This window comes from Apteryx mantelli, chromosome 16, assembly GCF_036417845.1.
Source record: "Apteryx mantelli isolate bAptMan1 chromosome 16, bAptMan1.hap1, whole genome shotgun sequence".
NCBI lineage: Eukaryota > Metazoa > Chordata > Aves > Apterygiformes > Apterygidae > Apteryx > Apteryx mantelli.
In genome coordinates this window covers 14,982,871-15,003,155 of record NC_089993.1, presented here as the reverse complement: position 1 = coordinate 15,003,155, position 20,285 = coordinate 14,982,871, and the positions used below count along the sequence as shown (strand labels likewise).

General features: G+C 36.6%; 1 protein-coding gene across 7 annotated transcripts in view; it reads right to left on the bottom strand.

The window, feature by feature from the left end:
• Positions 1-73: 73 nt before the first annotated feature.
• The window catches only part of SUN1 (Sad1 and UNC84 domain containing 1), a 36,241-nt gene continuing 16,029 nt past the window's right edge, over positions 74-20,285 (bottom strand). For 5 of the 7 annotated variants that reach the window (XM_067306354.1, XM_067306353.1, XM_067306355.1 and 2 more), the window contains 21 exons: positions 18,554-18,748; positions 17,992-18,182; positions 16,839-16,865; positions 16,547-16,741; positions 14,717-14,839; positions 13,299-13,382; positions 12,859-12,969; positions 11,336-11,434; positions 10,597-10,690; positions 10,421-10,479; positions 9,044-9,189; positions 8,667-8,891; positions 8,045-8,131; positions 7,627-7,670; positions 6,478-6,613; positions 5,277-5,531; positions 4,655-4,739; positions 3,912-4,027; positions 3,146-3,313; positions 2,337-2,429; positions 74-1,867 (listed from right to left, as the gene is read on the bottom strand). In XM_067306354.1, coding sequence (XP_067162455.1) covers positions 1,754-1,867; positions 2,337-2,429; positions 3,146-3,313; positions 3,912-4,027; positions 4,655-4,739; positions 5,277-5,531; positions 6,478-6,613; positions 7,627-7,670; positions 8,045-8,131; positions 8,667-8,891; positions 9,044-9,189; positions 10,421-10,479; positions 10,597-10,690; positions 11,336-11,434; positions 12,859-12,969; positions 13,299-13,382; positions 14,717-14,839; positions 16,547-16,741; positions 16,839-16,865; positions 17,992-18,182; positions 18,554-18,748 — 2,647 coding nt within the window. In that variant the 3' untranslated portion in view covers positions 74-1,753. The remainder of the gene's footprint in view (positions 1,868-2,336; positions 2,430-3,145; positions 3,314-3,911; positions 4,028-4,654; positions 4,740-5,276; positions 5,532-6,477; positions 6,614-7,626; positions 7,671-8,044; positions 8,132-8,666; positions 8,892-9,043; positions 9,190-10,420; positions 10,480-10,596; positions 10,691-11,335; positions 11,435-12,858; positions 12,970-13,298; positions 13,383-14,716; positions 14,840-16,546; positions 16,742-16,838; positions 16,866-17,991; positions 18,183-18,553; positions 18,749-20,285) is intronic. The other 2 variants (XM_067306357.1, XM_067306358.1) reach the window with 2 other exon arrangements.

Here is a 20,285-nt window from a genome sequence, read left to right as displayed (position 1 = left end):
ATAGCTATTCAGTTCCAATGTTATTACAGTCTCTAATCTCCTCATACCAGTTATTTCAGCAGGTCATCACAAATACAGAAGAGAAACTTTATTACTTGCTTCAAATATTACATGCGCTTTCAAAAATTAAAACTCTTTATTTAAACATCTCAATAGCATCTTGTCAGTCTGTAGGCAGCAAAGAACAACAGAGACATATTTTGAAAAGCATTTACAAAAATACATTGCACAAAGTCCTATCTTGCTTTTTTAAAAATAAGTTAGTGTTATTCAAAATATGCCCACCCCAAGTATGTAATTTCAATTTATACAGGATAATTCTAATTTTAAATATGTAACCTATAATATGAAAACACCTGTACATGTTTAATCCAACTCCTCTGCGTAGGCCATAGGTTCTGCCTCTAGCCCAAGTGAAAGTGTTCTTCACATGGAGACTTGTTTAAACATTTGAGGACTGTTGTGCAACATACATTACTCTATTCAGAAAACCAGTCAGCAGTTCAATGTGTTAACAGTTCATGTGTAACTAAGTTGACCAATTATAACAGCAAGATAAAATTTCTGCACACAAGTACATTTTAGGAATCTTTTCTGAAAGGGAACTTCGAAGTAGCAATCCTGAGGGGAGCAATAAGCAGTTGCAACTCAACATAAGGTCCAATTCAGTTCTACACAAAAACACTGCTTGCGAGAACAAATATCTCTTATATCTGACTAAATTTTCTGGGAATGATTTAAAAAAAAAAGTCTTAAATATTTAAATACGGCAATATTGAGCATGAGTCTTTTGTAAATGCAGATTAGTAAGGTTTACTTCATAGTCTTGTTTTCACATACTGCATTATCACAATACAAAATTTACTGACTATAAAATGAACCAGCCTAATGAGCTTTTGTCCCCAAAAAGATCATTTCTGACATATGAAGATTGTTCCTCTCTCCAGTGCTGGTTCCAAATCAGTCTTGATGCACTGACTAGCTGGACTGAAGCTGTTAAGCCTGCTAAATTGCTTAGTAAACATTAGTATACAGCAATTAAACAAGTTGACTGAGTTGCTATGGTAAAAACCCTTAAAATAATTTCAGTTAAAATTATCCCTGACTTTTAGATCAGCTCATGGCCACAAGTTACAGTAAAGCATTCTCATTCGCTGGTGTTTAAACTAGTTTTGGTTGCATTAACTATCCCTGACAGTAATATTTATCATATTTAACATTTATTAAATAAGCCCTTTCAGATCCACCAAAAAGGTCAAAGACGAGGGTCATCTGGAGCACACCTTTAGCTACAGTCAGTGTTTAAAATGTACCCCAGTTTTTGGCTTATGGTGTCAAGCTAACAGAAGTATGCAGTTGAATCCTGGATTAAAAAAACAGATTCCTAGTTGCAGAAGACATGGTTTATTCTTTTAAAAAACCTATACATTCATTTGTAATAAAATAGGTATCACCTGTTTGCTAACTGGGCTTTATGAACCAGAGTAGTTTGCATGCAATATTTTTCTCAGCATGGACACAAAAGTATAAAGCTAACTGGCAATTGCAAGCTGAGCACCAGAGCGAATAAAAGTTATGTTAATACAGTTCTGCTGACAGTCTTCTGCCTTTATCAGAGGATCAGTAATTCTGCAGTATACATCTCACATCCTCATCCTTTAGATTCCAGTGTTCTAGGTTTTCCAGTATATACAAATTGGAAAAAAAAAAAATGTACAACGAGGAGAAAAAAAACAAACTGTAGTGTAGGAGATTATTCGGCTGGTTTCCCATGCACTCTGAACCGATAAAGACATGTATATTCTGCATGTCCCCAATTAGAAACAATTCTCAGTTCCACTATTTGGAATAAGTTTTCATTTTTCTCCTGGAGGAGAAGGAAAAAGCAAACAAACTACAGTCAGGCTTCTAATAGATATGTGCACAACTAAAGTCACTTTTTCAGATTCCTGCAAATATTAACTTTTATCAATAGCTAAATTATACCCTGGGAACTTTATGACATTTTGAATAGAGCTTTCCTTTCCTTGCAATTACTTATTTGTGAAGGGAGTCAGAAGGAAAAGCATGGAGCAGACTCTTCATATGTTTAGTATCTCCAAAACTATTTGTGTGCAGATAGCAGAACACTTTCTCCCCTCTGACTAGTCTATTTAGATCATAGGGTTTAAGGCAGATACTTTCCATCTCTATTTGTACAGTGCCCAAGGAGAATGGGTCCTTTTATTCATCTATTCCCAAGGAGAATGGGGTGCTTTTATTCATCTATTCATCAGTGCACTATGATAGATAATAGCCTGTCTCCTGACACTTTAAATCCTTTCATCCAGACTGACCTTTACTGGAAACATCTGCAGTGGCTCTCCTCCTTGATCATAAAAGTAATGTCCAAGAAGTACACCTTCTTCTTGATATTCATCATCTAGACCCTGCAAGAAGAGGGCAAAGAGTTTTGATCCCTTCAAATTTGAAATCAAAACTAGATACATGTCTATATAACTGTACATCAACAAGCAGCATTCAGAAGCCTATAGCAAAACCACTACCACAGTGCACAATACAAACTGCTCAGGACTAACAAGAATGAGAAAATATCAAGGTTATAAACAAGATGGAAGTTAATACAAGTCATCTGCAAACATTAGTTCTTAAGCATTTAAAAGAGCTGGACAAAGATTTCAGGCATCATAACTAACTATATTACAAAGTAGCCTGTAGACTTCTGTTATGCAACAGTGCCTACAAAAGTATGAAAGTTAAGCTATATTTTTAAAAAGATTTAAGGAGCATCGCAAATAAGGTGAAGAGCCAAAATGTGGGGGGGAGGGGCCAGAAAAAGGCATATAAGAGAACTGTTGAGTTGCTTAAAATTTTATGTTAGTCATAAAAACAGCATCTTCTCCCCCCCAAAGAGTTTTCTCTTGTAAAAAGCAAGACAAAACAAACAACTACACCAAAATTAGTTTTACTACTTCTCATTCTTAGATCTGAAAGCTCTTCAAGAATATAAGCAACTCCAAGAACAACAGAAACATCATTTTCTCTTCTTTGGTATTCCTCCCTTGAGCTCATTTTCCAAGATATAAAACCCAAATATTCTTTATGTTTACAAACATTAACAACTTAATTTCAGAGACAGACTTACATATACTGAAAAGTTCTTAGGAGCACTGGTGATATTTCCTGTTGGCGAAAGTGTTTTTGGTATATGTTCCACAGTAAAGGCAGTTGGGTAGATCTTCATTGAAAGTCTAACTACAAGATACCCCTGTGATCCTTTGAAAGCCCAGCAGTTTCCTGGATACATGTCCGGCTAGAGAACAGTTTTTAGGGAAAGGAGAAAATAAAAAACAACACAAGCATTTTTTTTTTTTCCTAAAAGTTGTAATGAATTCTGAACTATTAGGAATAGCCTTAAAAAGACAGTAAGTGGCAGAACCTAACCTATTTGGTAGAATACAAAGTCAGACTCAGAACAGCTTTGTTCCTAATCACAGTTCATCTTCTGAAACAACGGCCAAACAGAACGTAAGACGAAATTTCTCTGTGTTCATTGGATTACATATCTTGTTTGTGCAGTACAAAAGCATATGGACTGCACAATTTCAGCTGCACTCTCTTCAGGAAGACAGCACATCTTCCCGAACTACTAGCCATGTTTTGAAGACCCACCTTGAGATTATTTCTCAGCAGGAATCCTCCCAGTGCCCACACTTAGCAAAACTAAGACTTTCCTGGCAGGCTCAAGTAGAACTAGCCAATGCCCAGGATATACTGGAAGAACCCCACTCACAGGAACAAAGTTCAAAGTACATTCCCTCCCCAGCATCACAGACAAACATCCAGCATCCAAAAGACAACCCAAACCACTTAACATGTAGCATTGCAGAGTTTATTTAGCCTTTCATTACCTGAATCACCACTCTGGGAGACTGGGAGAAGTACCACAGAGGAATTCCAAAGAGGCTAATTAATGCAGTTTTAGTCTCATAGGTTTCAGAGCAGCGAGTACTCAGAATGCTGCCACCTTAAAAAAAAAAAGATAAGTTGGGTTAGCAGAAGTAGTTACTTGTTTCTTCCCACTTTTTTTGAAGGCAAAGATTTGTAACAGCCTTAATGAATATACCAGTTATTTCCAGTTATTTTTCCTCAAAAAGGTATTAAAGATATTATTAGATTCTAGGAATTTTAAGTACATTAATACAAGGATCAGATGCTTCTATCAAAATAAAACTTTACATTAAGGAAGCAGTATCCAATACTGTGGTATTTTAAGAACATGTTCTAGAATTTAAAAAAAAAGAGGGCTAAGGAAATAAACACTTTCCAAAGTGAGTTTAGTGATGTGCACATCCCACACAGACATATCTGCAGTTCTCAGCCAGTTATACACATACTTAGAAGAGTTATTCTGTCCCACTCCATGCACACCTAGGGAACCTGGACTCATCTGCTTTTATGTACATTTCTGGCCTCTACTATCTACCATAAAGCACATGGCTGGTATATCACCCTATTAACGACAGGCACCGATTACAGTAGTCTGACCATTGGACAATACACAGGAGGATGCCATAACTTTTAGTCTTCGCTTTAGATTTTCAGTAGATACAATGTCTGCTATTATCTTATTAGCATTTCCTCTGCTATTTACCTCCAGATTCTAAGGCAAAATCCACCATGCCAGTCTTGTCTTGAGAATAGAGCTTCAATGCATTGTTTACAATAATCCGAGCTTGCTACAGACATACACACAGAAGAGGAACAGAATGGAAAGAAGAAGATTTTAGTAACACCAACTGACAGAAAATTGATGCATACAAATCTATGTGAAGTTGCATGCATCTTTGAGATGCTGTACTCCACCACAATATTTGAAAGCCCCTGTCAAGACCCAAGCCATTTTTAATACGTGGCTGTTTGGCTTAAAACAAACTCATATGACATCTCAATTGGTGTTTTCCTTCAACAGTTGCATTCTTTTCCCCACCTTCCCAAGTCATGGAGCTGCATTTTTTGGCATGCTTGTATTTTGGGAAATCTTCAGCTTTCAAGACAGCATACTTAGAGGGGAAAAAAGCATGTTCACAATGGACAAAAAGCAAGGCTGTAAGGATATATTCGACAAAGCATTTTCTGTAGTTCTTCCTCATTTCAGTTAATCTCTTCAGACATCTCTTAAAACCACTAACATTTGTATTGACAGTCATGCTCCATAAAATGCCTCCAAACCACTTCTTACAATTTTAGTTGAATTTTTTAGCACTTTAACTTACCGCTTCCGTGATTCCAGAAACCCCTACATTATTCACAGCATTTGTTACTACTTCAGACGTTAGTTTTTGGTTTGTAGAAGACATATGGAGAGTAATATTCTTGAGGATCTGCAACTCTAGATCTCGCAGCAAAGTCTGCAAATCACTTTTGCTCACAAAATTGGATGCAAGCCATTGGAGAAGTGATTCAGGAAAGTCTTCTTGTCGATCACCAAAAAACATTAGCTTGATGGATTCTTTGACCTGGGCATCTACCTAGCAGAAGCCATTAACAGTTGCAATAGAAATGATTAGTCTTTATAAACTATTAAGTAATACTGTATGTATAACATAGGCACATGAAATCAGTATGGACTTTCAGCACTATCGATAAATCTAGACTACATTGACTTATACTGGAACAATAGAGGTACAGAAGAACATATGAGAAATCCTAGGTGTTTCATAGATTTATTTGGTCCACCAGACCAAACAAAAGCAAAAATACGCAGAGCAAAATATGCAGTTTACATTTGGGGTCTGACTAATGCTTCAGAATAAAAATTGAAAATAAAAATAAAGTTGACAGCAACAGTTCAAAGAAGGCACTATGGCAACTCTAAGGAGAGCAGTGTGCTTGTTCAGCATAGTTAACTAAGTCATTAACCACTCGCTTATGGATATGCTTTGATTCCCTACATGGTTAGCCAGACCATCTTGTGATAACACTCAAATAGGATATTTTGGCCAAAGTTGACAATCCCACATCAACACTTACTGTTCTGTTTTGTTATCTGCATTCTAGTCAGAGGTTCCGAACAGATGTTACAAAAGGCTTCAAAAAAATTTAAGCATGATTTTTTTTAAATGACACTCAAATCAAAAAACTAGTTGTTGCATTTACATGAATTACTTCTCCAAATTTGCATGAATTTGCTGTTATAACAACATACCTTGCTAAATACAGCGTACAGAACTGCATCATATCTTAAATGCAAATAAAATTGCCATTTTAGAAAACAAGTGGTGAACTCTTGTCTAGTAAAACAATACCCACTAGCAGGGGAAAAAAAAAAATCCACAACCCCACCACATAAGGAAAGCACTACTCTTATTTAAGATGAATACTACCCCCATGTTACTTATTGCAGTACCTTTCAGGAAAGTGAGCAAACAAAAAGCAAGTAGTATCAGGTTTTACTGGGACAGTTACAGAACTTACTTTTTCATGAATGACATCTATTTTGTCGCAGCTTGCCTTCACACTTTGCCAATTTAACAGCTCTGATTTCATCTGAGACAACTCTAGTTCTAGCTTTTTAACTTTGGATAAAAGGTGATTATGTTCATCACCATCTCTGACAAAAAAAAGAGTCAATAATTAGAAAAAAGTAGTCTGAATCATTCCATCATATTCCAAAGGAATAAGAACACAGTTGTCTAATATGAAGTGCTTTCCTAGTTCAGTTATTCACCAAGATAAACATTGTGAGCCTACAGTTCCTTGAAGATCTTATTTAAAGCATATTTAGGATGAATATATTCAAAGCAAAATATTTTTAAAGCTATAGATAAAACCAGAAGTGATGACCTTTAGAGCATCACCAGGCTGGCAAACAAACAACTCGGATGTACAGATTTCTGTGTGTTTAAAGTTTCTACCAAACCAGTTGAGCTCTGCTTGCCCGAGTTTGCCATTTGGACTAGAGTGAATTTCAGGTTACCTTTCTTAACACTTGCCTATAAAGTTATTACTGTCTAAGTTGAGTCTGTAAATAGTAGGACACATTTGATCTATATAGATCAACCATCATTCTAAAGTCATTATTAATTTAAATAAGAATTCACCAAGTAATAGGGTTTTTTTTCCCCCCTCTTCCAGTGGGAAGACTACTTAATGAAGTGCTGCAGGTTTTTTTCCTTGTATTACACGAGTAGACTGTAGTATAGCTGACAAGCCAAAAACATGGACAAAGATTAGTCTTGATAAAAGTTCAATACAAAGCCTATCAAAAATAGCTATTATATCCTTCACGAAGCAAATTGAGGAAAAATTCTCACCCCCTAATAAATGCATTAGAAGTTACATTCTCCTTTACTATGTAAACAGATTCCTCTAGTTAAAAAAATAAAAATAAAAAAAAAGAGAGAGAGAGAGTTGCAGGACCACTTGCACATCACGAGTGGTTCTTGCTCAGCATCACGGTTAAAACCTATCATAAGAAAGAAGTACTTGTGCTGACAACAAAAACTCTCGGGGCAGTCAACTAGCACTAAGAAAAGGATAGTTATCATATTTCACAAAATAACTTCTATCACCATCAGTTAGTGTCAGGATTGAAAGAGCAAAATATTTGAACAGTATTCATACCGCATCGTTTTTGCTTTGGCTATATCAAGCTCCTTCTGGATGTCCTAAAAATACAAGAGTTGATTTTAGCATACACAGGGTAATGCACATAACAGAGGGAGGACAATCAAGTGTCACATTAAAATGATGCATTTTAGCACCACCTATAAAAGTTTATGTCCCTAAATTACTTAAGTTTATGCTTCTCAGTTCTGCCTCACTGGTCAGTGAATAGCTTAGTGAATAACTAAGTCTTGGGTGTGTGGGGAGGACAACAGCAAAACCCCTACCCCTTTAAGAACAGGGAGGGAGGAGCAAGAACACAGACAAGGACTGAGACCGAAACAATTGCAATAATTAGAGTGAAGCAAATAAACAACTTAAGTCTCTCAGAAAAAGATTACAACTGTAACTAGTTAGCAAAGCTAACTCTCAATACCTCAGATTTAGCAGAGAGTTTTCCAAGAAGGTCTCCGAGTGTCCTGATGCGCACCTCATGTTCTTGATGTAAAGCCAGGAAGTCAGTCTTAAAAACAGGGAAGAAAAAGGTGGTGTACTTTGAGTACAAATAGTATAACTGAGACTTTCTACAAAGCACAGTGTTTCTTTCATTCTGTGATCATAACTTCCAAAAGTGCTTAAATGACTTATCCTGCAGATTGTGTGAGAAATTATAGCAATTGTAATAAAAAAAATAAGAAAGTGTGATTCAGCAGTAGTGGGGGTTATACACAGGAAAGTTTACCACAAAACCCCTTCTTTCTTAGTAGTCCTTCCCATAATTTTTTCTCTGTATGAAAAGAGGATAAATCCAGCTGCTTTACAGTGATGTAAGATTCTACTTTAGACCATCTATCTGAAATTAAAACTTTGTCAACAGTAACAAAGAAAGAACAAAACCAGTGATTCTACTCTCTGGCATTTACTATCTATCAGTTAATTCTTTACCAGAAAAAAATAAATATATAAATAAAATCCAGAAGCCAGATCACTAATCTGCATTAATAAAACAGAGTACTTTGATCAGTATCAGAAAGCATCAATAACTAATTTATCTTTACCTTTTCCTCCTCTTTCATGTCTTTGAGATGCTGACTCATTACATTTTTTATTAGTGTCAATATTTCACTTCTGTCACTCATCTGGGCAACTTGATCTTGAAGGTTCTGGACTAGAAGCATCACTTTGCTATATTCTTCATCATGGTGATGGCATCTGTCAGACACGAAGGCCATTTGCTTTTCCAGCTCAGTTATACGACCAGAATCAAAGATATTTATGGTACCCTAAGGTGTAAAGATTTTTTTTTTAATGTATAAAATCAAGACATTTATTTGCATTACTCTTGGTAACAGCAGTTATTGCAAAATATTTAAGACATGGGAGTTAAAAAAGGTACTAAAACATATAAAGGTTCTTTCCTGCTGTTCTCCCTTACCTTTGGAGGCTGCACAGAATGAGAAGAATCAGGCTGTGGTTTGAGAATATGAAGAGAGTCATCTATTCTCTGTACTGTGTGAATTTTTGTCCAGTTCAAGGAGGGTAGTAATAAAATGAAGCAATCAAACCCCCAGGACCACATACCTTTTGTGAGCAGAAACAAAAGCAAAAAGGACGTTTAGGAGGAATCTCACTGAAGACTGCTATCTACAAACTGAAGCTTTTACTTAAGGAGACAGGCTACCTTGTCTTTGCATAGCACACAGTGGACACTACGCTAAATAAAAGCTAGCAACATGAGCTACTTTAGAAGGCTTTAAAATTGTTAAGCATCAAGCACTCAAGACAGTTCAGAAGCAACAACCAGTGACACTTGCACAGCTTTAAGTCAGATAACTTCTGCTTATATATCATATATCCTTAATCACATACTACTGCTTCCCTGGGACCTAGATTTCATTTATTCAATAAGACAGGCCATGCTCACTGAGCAAAGAGATATTAAATACTGCTTTAGATCTGAATGGAAAACATCTTGCCTTATATCCTATTTACTGCATATCATATTGCATCATTATCTAGTAAAAGTTGGAAGAAATTTATGTTTCCATGGAAACATAGCACTTGACAGAGATTACACTTATTTTTGCAATACCTTAGTGAGATGAAGTAGTATTTTCTACACTGGGTAATTTCTTTTCCTCATCTTATTCTCCTAGTACAAAGAATTCTGAGTCCCTATTGCAAGTCGCTGAGAAGCTTCAGCTTTTCCCCCAAAGAAGCTATAAGATTTTTATGACATGGGAAGACATGAAATTGCTCTTCAGAAATAGCCCAAATTGAAATAAACAAACTCTATTTAAGATATTTATTGAAGAAAGTGAATGACTGGCCTGGAATATTGCCAGCTAACCAGTCTAAGCTTAGCAATGTTTCAAGAAGCTAAAAGCACCATTTAGAGCAAAGGAATGACTTAAAACGAGTTGTTAAAGGAACTTAACAACCACATTTTTATGGAGGCTGGCAACACTCAGAGCAATCAGCACATAACCCACTCTGTGATCTCACTGCAGTTTCAATGAGGGGATGCTGGGGGGGGGGCTGGGGTGAGGGAAGACTTCAGTGCATTTACTCAGTCACTCTGTGTCTAAAGAGCTCTATAAAATTTGATCAAGGGTATTTTTTCACAATAAGAGCAAAGTCCACGGGCAGGACAGTACTTTGAAAACTTGAATTACTGCCCTGTTGACAAACTGAAATTTGGTCTTTTGCGCTTCATCTTCTCCATAATCTGAAGTTCAACTAAAAATGCTATTTTGGTACAACTGTAGTAAGCATACACCAACTTGTATTATCAATTAAACAATTCACATACCTAGTAAAAACAGCAGCGGGATGAGAAACAGTAATAGCTTGAAAATATTTGGAAGGCATCTAGATAAAGAGACAGGGAAAGTTTACATGAAACAAAATATATTTGCCATTTTTCTCTTTTATAACGGGGTAGAGAATTTGCTTAGAGAAAACACATTTTTTGTAAAGGATACACACCTTCTAAGAAGAAACGCACTGAGCAAAGACATCAGAGTAACAAGTTGATACCATCCAGTTCTAAGCCACTGGAACATGCCAGAAGCTGCCCTCCCTAGAAGACAAAAAAGCATAAAATATAACTACCGCAGCCCATGTCAAAGGAAACTAAGCAGAGGGACATGCAACTGTGGCCAAGACTGCTTTGCACAGCAGAGAAATGGATGAGTACAGGTAATGCATGCAGCTTATTAACATCTAGATTTGCATCACAAGTATGACAGCATTATAATATCAGCTACTCAACACAGACAATAGCCATGCAAAAAGATGAAATGCTCATTTGTTATAATAATATTATCTTGCAAGAAATTCTGTCGTAATGTTTGAGTCCAAGCCCTCTGCTGAGGACCTCAATATGTTTCAATAAATGCACAGATTAGCAGTACCAGTTTTTGCTAAGAGGAATACCATGATAGGAAGTGACTACCAAACCAAACACACCCCATTAGTCTTAGGGACCCATATTCTGGATTATTCATACATTCATTCCTTCATGTCTCCCATTATGCCTGGGAACAGAAGTATACCCTCACATTAAGCATCTTTTGGTCAATAAAGGACGTAAATTAGCGTGTGCATTTCAAGGAGTAAAAGCAACAGCAAAAGCATAGTTGAATTAGTGTAAGCCACCTATTGCAGATTCCTAGTTTGTCAAAAGAAACAGGCAACATGCACGCACACAGATCAGGATAGTAACCTGAGGAAAAAATGGGCAGCCAAAGTAGAGACAACACCTTCTGAGACACAAGCCATCCAGTCGCTCCCACTGTTCGCAACACGTGAACCATAAAGTAACCTAGATTATAACAAATTAACTCTATGTGGTAACATACATAAATGAGCTGAAGTTTTTTTCGCAGTACATGTAGGAAAACAGATTCAAGCCCCTGATCATTACATGTTCTGCACAATTTTAAACCATACCTGTCAGTAAACTATAAGCTTGGTTCTTCAATATTTTAAAATAAAATAAAATTATAAAAAAGTAAATCAAGTAAAAACAAAGACAATCTGGAAAAAGCATCCTCATATATGAAAATAGAGTAGCATCTGTGCAGTTAGAATGTCACTTTTCCAAAATAGAAAAGATTTACATTTTGCAGAATGGCATTGGTAGATAAGCATGCTAATTATAAAAGATAATATTAAAAAAAGTAATGCAATAAAAACATGTTTAAAGCACATTATTATTTTAAAAGTATCTTATTTGCTTTGAATTATACACCAAGTTTTGGTATCTGGGTTCATGGGGGTTTAAAAAAAAAAAAAAAACACACAAAGGAAGGAGCAATTAATTTCAAATCCTAGTCAAAGAATTAAATCAATCATAATGTCTAAGAAACACTGATAAACACCACAAAACACTACCTATAGAAAATAGGTTACAAGCAGCAAAGTAAGATTTCATTAAAGTGAATATTCCACGGATCTTCAGTATGTCAGTTCTGAGCCTCTTAAAAATGCCGTAATTTAAAGCCCACTGAAGTCAACAGTTACTGTATTCAAGACTAGATCAGCTTGTTCTAAACTAAGTAACATACACTTAGGAAGTAATCCTACATTTTTAGATTAACAGAGATATCTTGGTTAATCTGAGGGATTATAGATATACCAACCCAATATTTTGCAAAGCATTTAGGTGACTGAAGTGTCTCAAACCATTTTCCTTTGAATAAAGAGCATTCAACAGATTCTTGATGCCTCTGTCATTCAAGCTAGGGAAGGCTCATGTCACAGGGAAGAGTCTATCACTATATAAGATTCCTGTAAAAATTGACTATCGCTAAAACAGAAATAGAGTGTTAAAACCCCTTTATTCAAATAATCTGTATACCAATACCTTCATACCTTGCTTACATTTAAAGTCAGTTTTTCACCCTATGAAGGGTACAGACTTTCCTGAAGTGCAATAAATTAACAAATCTGATTCATATTCTACAATTTAACTCATATTCTTTCCAGCATAGGTGTTTGCTATTACCGCACTTACTTATAGGTAAGTGGTCTCACTACCTATCAAGCCTGTATAAAAGCCAGTGTCACAGCAAGAGTCAAACAGGAAAGATATTATGTAAATTTAATTTTCTAGACACTTCAGTTTAATCTAATCTACTTTGATAGATGTAGTTAAGGAAAAAAAAAAGCAAAACAATACAAATGATTAACATATGTGAGACTGTGAAGTAAAATAAAAGCAAAAGAAAAAAGGTGCAAGTCAACCTGCATAAGAAAAGGTGTGCCAAATGGTCCTTGCTACCCTTTTAGCCCATGAGGATTGCATGTGGTCTGTGGTGTATGTTTCAAGATGTTTCTTCCCCTTACAGTCATCACCTGTTGGTTGTGGTAACAGTCAATTAATGTGACAAAGCCAGTATCAAATAAAGATTGTTACAAGATAATTTGAATAGGTCTATTTCACAGTATCACTTATCAAACCAAGAACAATTAAGCAAATTTAAATGGAATAAAACATGTTTGGGACAATACTATAATATATCAGTTAATTGCATTTCTTTTCCCCCTACATCTAAGTTAGAAAACAAGTGGGTACTTTATAGCTACCATAGAGTCATGGAGCATCTGACATTACTCTGGTAATACTGCAACATTCAAGAATCCACAGCTCAAGGCTAAAAGACAACAGCAATTGCTATACTTACATATTGATTCCTCATTTACACCAAAACGGCTATTGTCTCTAAAAAACTCCTTTACATTCATGCTTCCACAGTAATCTGAGTGAGCTGTAACACATTCAAAAAAGAATACATGGAATACATTTCTCTCAAGTTCAAAGCCTTTCATGTACCCAGATTTTAACTACACTGGCTTAGTTCTTAAAGCCAAGTGACACGCAAGAAGCCTGGAAAATGGTTATGAAAAAAGCCTCTTCTGTCCAATCACACTTTTTCTTCTTTAAATAAGACAGAACCTTCTAGTTCAAAATCCTTCTGCTTTTCAGATAATAACCCCAAGTCCAACTTTCCTGGGTTTACAGAAATCCTAGAGAGATGCATGTGATACTTGGCTCTTAAATGCCTAAAAACAGTTGGACTATCATTTGACTGTTTTATCATAATCCTAAATTTTACATTAGTCCATACCATCTTCAAGTTTTGATGAGATAAGATCTTAGCTGAAAGTTAAGAGACAGAAATTATCTGATTCAAGTGTAGGGTCCTCTCTTCTAAGATTTGCTATAGATAATTGGAGAATTAATCTTGAACTCATAACAGAAATAAAATGCTCATTACATGAGGATGACCAGAGAAAACATATTCACTTTAAAGTCTGTTTAAGTACTTTAAATTAAGAAGTTCGCCAAATAAAAACAAAACCTAAGTAAAGGTCCATCAAATCCTAAACACCTATTCTCATTGTAGGGGCAGCTGTCACCTCTTTGTGTTGGTTCTTAGACTCAAAAGAAAGCATTAGGAAGTTATAAGGTATCAAGGAAAACAGAATGGGAAGGAACATAGAAGAAATTTTCTTACACACACATGCTAGTTACCTTCTGCCTACAGCAGTTTAACTGTACTGGTTAAGCATGTGTTACGGAAGGGCAAGCACCAAAGAAGAATCAAACTTTTTCAAGAAAACAAGATATGCATAAGAACAGAGATGATTGCAGGTTTACTTTTCAAGGTAAGTCTAAATCAAGCTTTAAGTGCACAATGGGCTTAAGGGTAATGAGGTAGCCCACCCTGAGGACACTGAAAAGTTAAGATTTGACAGTGTCACACAAACCAGTTTTTATAAACCAACTTAAGTTTCTCAACTTAAACATTACCTTCTGGTATTTCCTAGAAAAAATCCACATGGGAATCTATGCTATCTATACATTATCACACACCTGGATCTTGATACTTCCAAAACAGAGGGAAAGTGTGGAAGGGCTAGCACAACAGAGTTAAAAGAAAAGAAAAAAGGGGAAAGACAGTAGCCAGCAAAACGACTACAGAAAAGGAACACCACTCTGCAACAGGTGAAGTCAGTAAGAAGAGGGTGGGGAAGCACTCTAGATACCACACAAAGACAAATTCAGAGTGGAGACCAAGCACAGCAACTGAAAAGGTACCTTTAAATTCATAACCCAGCTTCAGCAGAACCATTTGAAACAGATGCACTAAGAGTGATGCAAAAGATGCTGCAGCATGTTTGACCAATCGCAGAATCTTATTCATGTAGAAATAGGTGCCTCCTATTAAAGAAAAAAAGGTGTGAATATGAATTATTCACCTACATAAAGTTGTACTTCTATCTCTGTGATCATTAGCTAGTGGAAAAGTGAGGCTGAAGAATCCAAAGCCTTTGTTTAGCCAGGAGTATGAAGCTTAAGCAAGTATGGTTTGAAAAGTCTGGATGCATTAGATATTGTAGCAAAAGCTTTTGCAAGAACTACATCCTGAAGAAAATGCCTTCAAGAGAGAAATACGGCTTCAGCAAGAATGCCTTTTCTTAGTGAAGATTAAGAACTCTAAACAGCAATGAACTCCTTGCTTACAGAACTCAGGGTTTCTCAATGATTTGAACTGTTGATACTGACTTCATGGATCACAGCTCCAAAGAAATAAGAGGCATAAACTACGTTCTTGTTTTGGACTTTAAAGGGAGAGACCTTTTTACTTGCTTCTCCCATTTAAACTAGAGGAAAGAAGCTACTGCAGTAGCCTGCCTCGAGTGTTATAAAGGCTTTTCCATTACATCTTCCCCTTTAGAGGATATTCAGCAGGAAGAAAGTCACAGTTTTCCATACTGCTGCTTTCATAGAACCAGTCACGTTCCAAAACTTGCCATGATTGTCGCTTCCCTCCCCCAGATTTAACCCAAATTGCTAGATTAAAGTTCAAAAGCATGTACAAGGATGGGTTCACCTGCAAGAGTCTCCTATGTGAATACGAAGTCTGGAGCACAGAAAAGGTTTTAGCATGGCGACGCTCTTGAAACTCATCATGCCAATACAACAGAACTTCTATCTGCACTACACTTTTGTCAAAAACAAATACTTGCCTCAAAGCATTTAAAGTCACGCCTTACAGTTCAAACAAATGACTTCTTGTAACTGGAAGGATACTTCATTCAAGAATAAGACACCTACAGTCTCCCTAAACTGGTTCCACTCTAATTAAAGACCACTGGGGGGGGGAACAACCCACACCACCTTCTCAGTTATCTCTGAAGACTACCAATAATCAGGAAATTCCAGGATGTTATGCAGGCAAGATGCAAGCAGACACAGCCAAGACATTGAGGACAATTATCCAGAGAATTGAGATTGCCTTGGAAAGGCAGAACCTTATCTAGGGCAGATTCATTCATTTTCAAGCTTTAGAAGTGTAGTTTCTAGGAAGTCTGTTTGGTTTTTCCTCTTTGGAGTTCAATTTAAGGAGGTTTAGCTCCAAAAAACACTCTAATATGCTAAAGGTTAAATGACCTGACACCCCGTTCCCCCCCCCCAAAAAACAAACAAACAAAAACAAAAAAACACACAACACAACCCAGAAGTAAGGAGGTATCTTTCAGATATTTCCTGGATAACAGAAACACTGCAAAGTAACAATTCTGCTCAATCCTGAAAGTTCATACTGATGTGGAACACTATGTACTGTTGCAGCCAGTACTGGCACTTATTTTGTCATTCCTTAATTCCTACAACAGTAGGAAAAAAAAACCCAACCAAACAACAAAAAACAAAAACCACATTGATAGTCATGTATCAGAAGCTGACAACACCACAAAGTCTTCATTGATATAAAAAAGCTATTTCCTGATAGCTGATCTTTAGAATTCAATTATTGATAAATTCAGCAAGGTGGGAAAAGCGCTTAAGTCACACTATTTAAAAATGCATCAATTAAACTGTATACCACCCTGATATCCATATAACACACAAGAGAAAATTACTTACTAGATGTATGTTTCTGACTCCTGTCCCTGGAGTAAATTCTGGAAGATGGCACGTGAGAAGCAGAGTATGCTGTAAGAACCTCCTTCCGTTCAGAAAGCATGCTGCAATCATTGCAAGTATAGCCATTGATCGCTGCAGTCTGCATTTCTGCTGTTGCTACATCACCATTCCCCTGCATCAGTGTAGTATCACTACCTAGCAAACCAAGAGTAGGACATTCAGTGCAAAACTATCCACATTGCTAGCCACATTAAATAGAACACTTGTGGAAGCAAAAGGGCCGTGTAGTTACCTTTAGGGTCACTGTCATCATCAAGACCTTAAAAGAAAAAAAGAAAAAGAAAAGAGTTTGCTCCCAAGTATAATGAAATCCCATACTGAACTATGACATCTGACACTGACTTAATTTAAGAATTCAGCTATCTATTTAACACTGCAAAGAAAAGCCACTCTACAATTAGTATTTAACATACTTTGCAGTCCACCACTTGAAGAGATCCATATACTCAGACATTAATGTAGTAGGGTGACAGTTAAGGAAGTGTTCTACGAAAGCAGCTGCAGAAGAAAAACATGAATGACAAATAGTGTAGTCAGCTCCCGTGTGACTTTACAGCAGCTAATTAGGAGCTTATGCCGTTTCTGTTGCTTAGTAACCACTTTGCTACTACTGTATTTTAAAACCCTGTTTTAAAACCCAAGTGCTCTGAAGTTTAGCACCCATTCTACGAAGACTGAAAGACTCTTATGACCTCCCCAGAGTCCTAACATGAGATGTACTAACTAGAAACAAGTAGTCTGAATTAGGAGATAGAAGAAATCATTATCTCCTGTCCCACAGTATTTTATATTTGCTGAAAAAAGGCAGCTCCAGTAAAGCCTCCAAACCCATGACCACACACACACCTCTCTTCGAAAATTTTAAGGTGCTACTAGTTTGGACCTTTTGAATTAGGATATGTTAAGGCTGAATACACTCTTGCCTATAAATAAACAAGATAATACTTTTCCTTAGGCTTTTTAAGGAAACTTCATCAATTACCTGTTTACCATTCTTTGAATATTGTACTTCATGTGCATTTTGAAAGCAATGGTAAGAATGGTAAGATGAAGTGTAATGGTAAGAATTAAATCCATGCTGTGTATGGTGCTGCATTACAAAATTGTATACATTTCTGTTCGGCATATCAATTTGACTGCAAAACAACGTGTCTTGATGTTGACTGTACCACCAAATCAAGAGCAGGAGTTTATGTACTAGGCAGTGAGTTTCCAGCAGACATCTTAGCAAGCAAATATCTACAACAGAGGTGTAAGCACGTGTGCATTTGGGGGAAGGATGAAGAAATGGGTGAGTAAAGGAGGAAAGACTTGGACATATACCCACACATGCCAAACCACAGTTTTTACACCATTTGAAATGAGCAATAGAGCTCATTACCTACCCCAGAAATGATCAACTTCAGTTTGCTCTCGAATCAAAGATTCGTCCAATACAGTGGATACCATTGATGTATCACTGGCATGGCTATTGAAACTGCTTTGGCTAAAAATAGAAGAACTGGATAGAGTTTTCCTTGGCGTATGTCTCACGCTGCCAGATTGTTTATTCATACTTTTGCGTTGCTTCACCATTCTAGGAAACAGAAAGCAAATACAAAAGACATAGCACTAAAGATACAAATTTCTGTTTGTTTCTCATTTAATAAATGATAAAACAGTCAAGGTATTTCAGCACTGATGGGACCTGACAGCTCAAGTCAGGCCTAAGAGAAAATCCTCACTCTTGAGCATCTATAGTTTTGCAAAGACTTTACTGTAAACTACATATCCTCAATATAGTAATTTTCAAAGTATGACAGTAAACACCAATAACAAAGAGTAAAACAGTTAATCTCTTCTTGTATTAAGATGTTCAGACAGAAAATTTCAGTCATGTTTCAGATAAGTATAAACTCAAGACTCCAACCAATAAATTAAATCGTCTTGATAAAAATAATGGCTTACTTAGAAGACTGTTCTCTGAAAGACATGTTTCCGGTGTAAGAGCCATCATGAAGGATATCATTTCGGGCATCATCTGATTTATTAAATCCTGCAGCAGCTAACCGTAAACTACGCCGTGACATTCTTGGTGAATCAAATACCGGATCCAATTTGTGTTCAGTCTCAAAATCCAAAGCAGCTGAAGAATAACTTGAACTAAAAAAAAGAAAGTAAAAGCAGCAAAGTTACTAGATTTTAAGAGAAAGTTCTGCTAGAAACAAACAAGCTGTTCAACCTAGTCTGAATTTCCATTAAAAGCAGTTTATCCATGGTTATGGAGCAAATCTGAAAAGATATGCCACATAACCCAAATAATTTAGGAGTATGTAGGTATTAAAAGTTTTCCTATGCAACTTGTATTACAATTTTAACAACTGAAAGCAAATCACAGTTAGGAATAAACAGCTACCATGGAAACCATGTTTGAAGTTGAGCTGGAACAAGCATTACACATCCTCTCAGACACATACACAGTACACTTGGGACCAATTTAAGGGATGAAGCCATCCGTGGCACAACTTCTCTTCACCACGCCTAGGAGCAAATTAAAATTCATGATGTGCTGTAAGATGCAAGGAAAAGTCTCATGTTTTTACTCAATAAGAGTTCAATTTTTTGTTTGCTAACTCCACATTTTGAGAACCAAATATTCACATGCCAGGCTAGTTTGAATTTCCAGCTCCAAGAAGTGGGCAGTTCCCCTCTGAGATATTTATAAAAACTCCTCCACTCCAGCTAGACACACTAGGTTAACTAGCACTACCAAAAAAAAAAAGGGGGGGGGAGGGGAATAATTAAAGACTTAAAAAATTTTCTTAATTTAGTTCAAGTCATTAGAAATATTTAACTATGACCAAATAAAGAATGTTTACAGCCTTTCATCCACTTTTCTGTTTTCTCCCACAGAGGCAAGTTTACATGTAGAAATGCTCCCCATCATTATTGCAAGACCTCTACTCCCCAAGCACTTAGGCATGTTTTACACTTGGTTCTCTCAAAATCTTCATGAAAACTTACAATGAAAACCAAGAGGCAATTTGTAGAAAAACACAAGACTAAACCAAAAGAATCAGTAAGAGTAATAAAACAGAAGTTATTTAGCCTAAAGCACAGTCCTTGTACTTACAATGAAAGGAAACATTCAGTCATGTAATCAAGTGCAACCTGTCATTACAGGGTATCGGGTAGCAGGAGGCTGGGTTCTACCAGTGCTCAGCGCTGTGATTGAAGGTATCTAAGCACTCAGTTTCCTTGACCACAAACTATTCCACAATCAGAGTGTTCTAGGCTAGCTTTCCGATGGAGCCCCTCTTCCCAGCTGGACCACTGTGCCAGGCAGAGCTGTAATAGCAATTACTTCAGCTTCCCTGCCTGCCCCCCCTCTTTTTTTTTTTGGAAAAGCAAAACAAAGCCTGTGCAAGGTATGAGAAATGTTATCTAAAGCAGCCCCTTCTCCCCCAAATCCCAAGCAAACAAATAACAAGCTGAATGAGTAGATTCTACTGTGCAATCTGTATTTGAAATGGAAGCTTTGACCCCCCCCCCCCAAGAAAACAAACAACCCCTACAATTACTAGAAAGGGTACTAGTGAAGAAAGGATCATTTTGATGCACAGGATTTTCTCACATAATCAGCTAAAAAATTAAAAAAAAAAAACAAAAAGCAGATTATAAAATAATACGAAACTGCTAA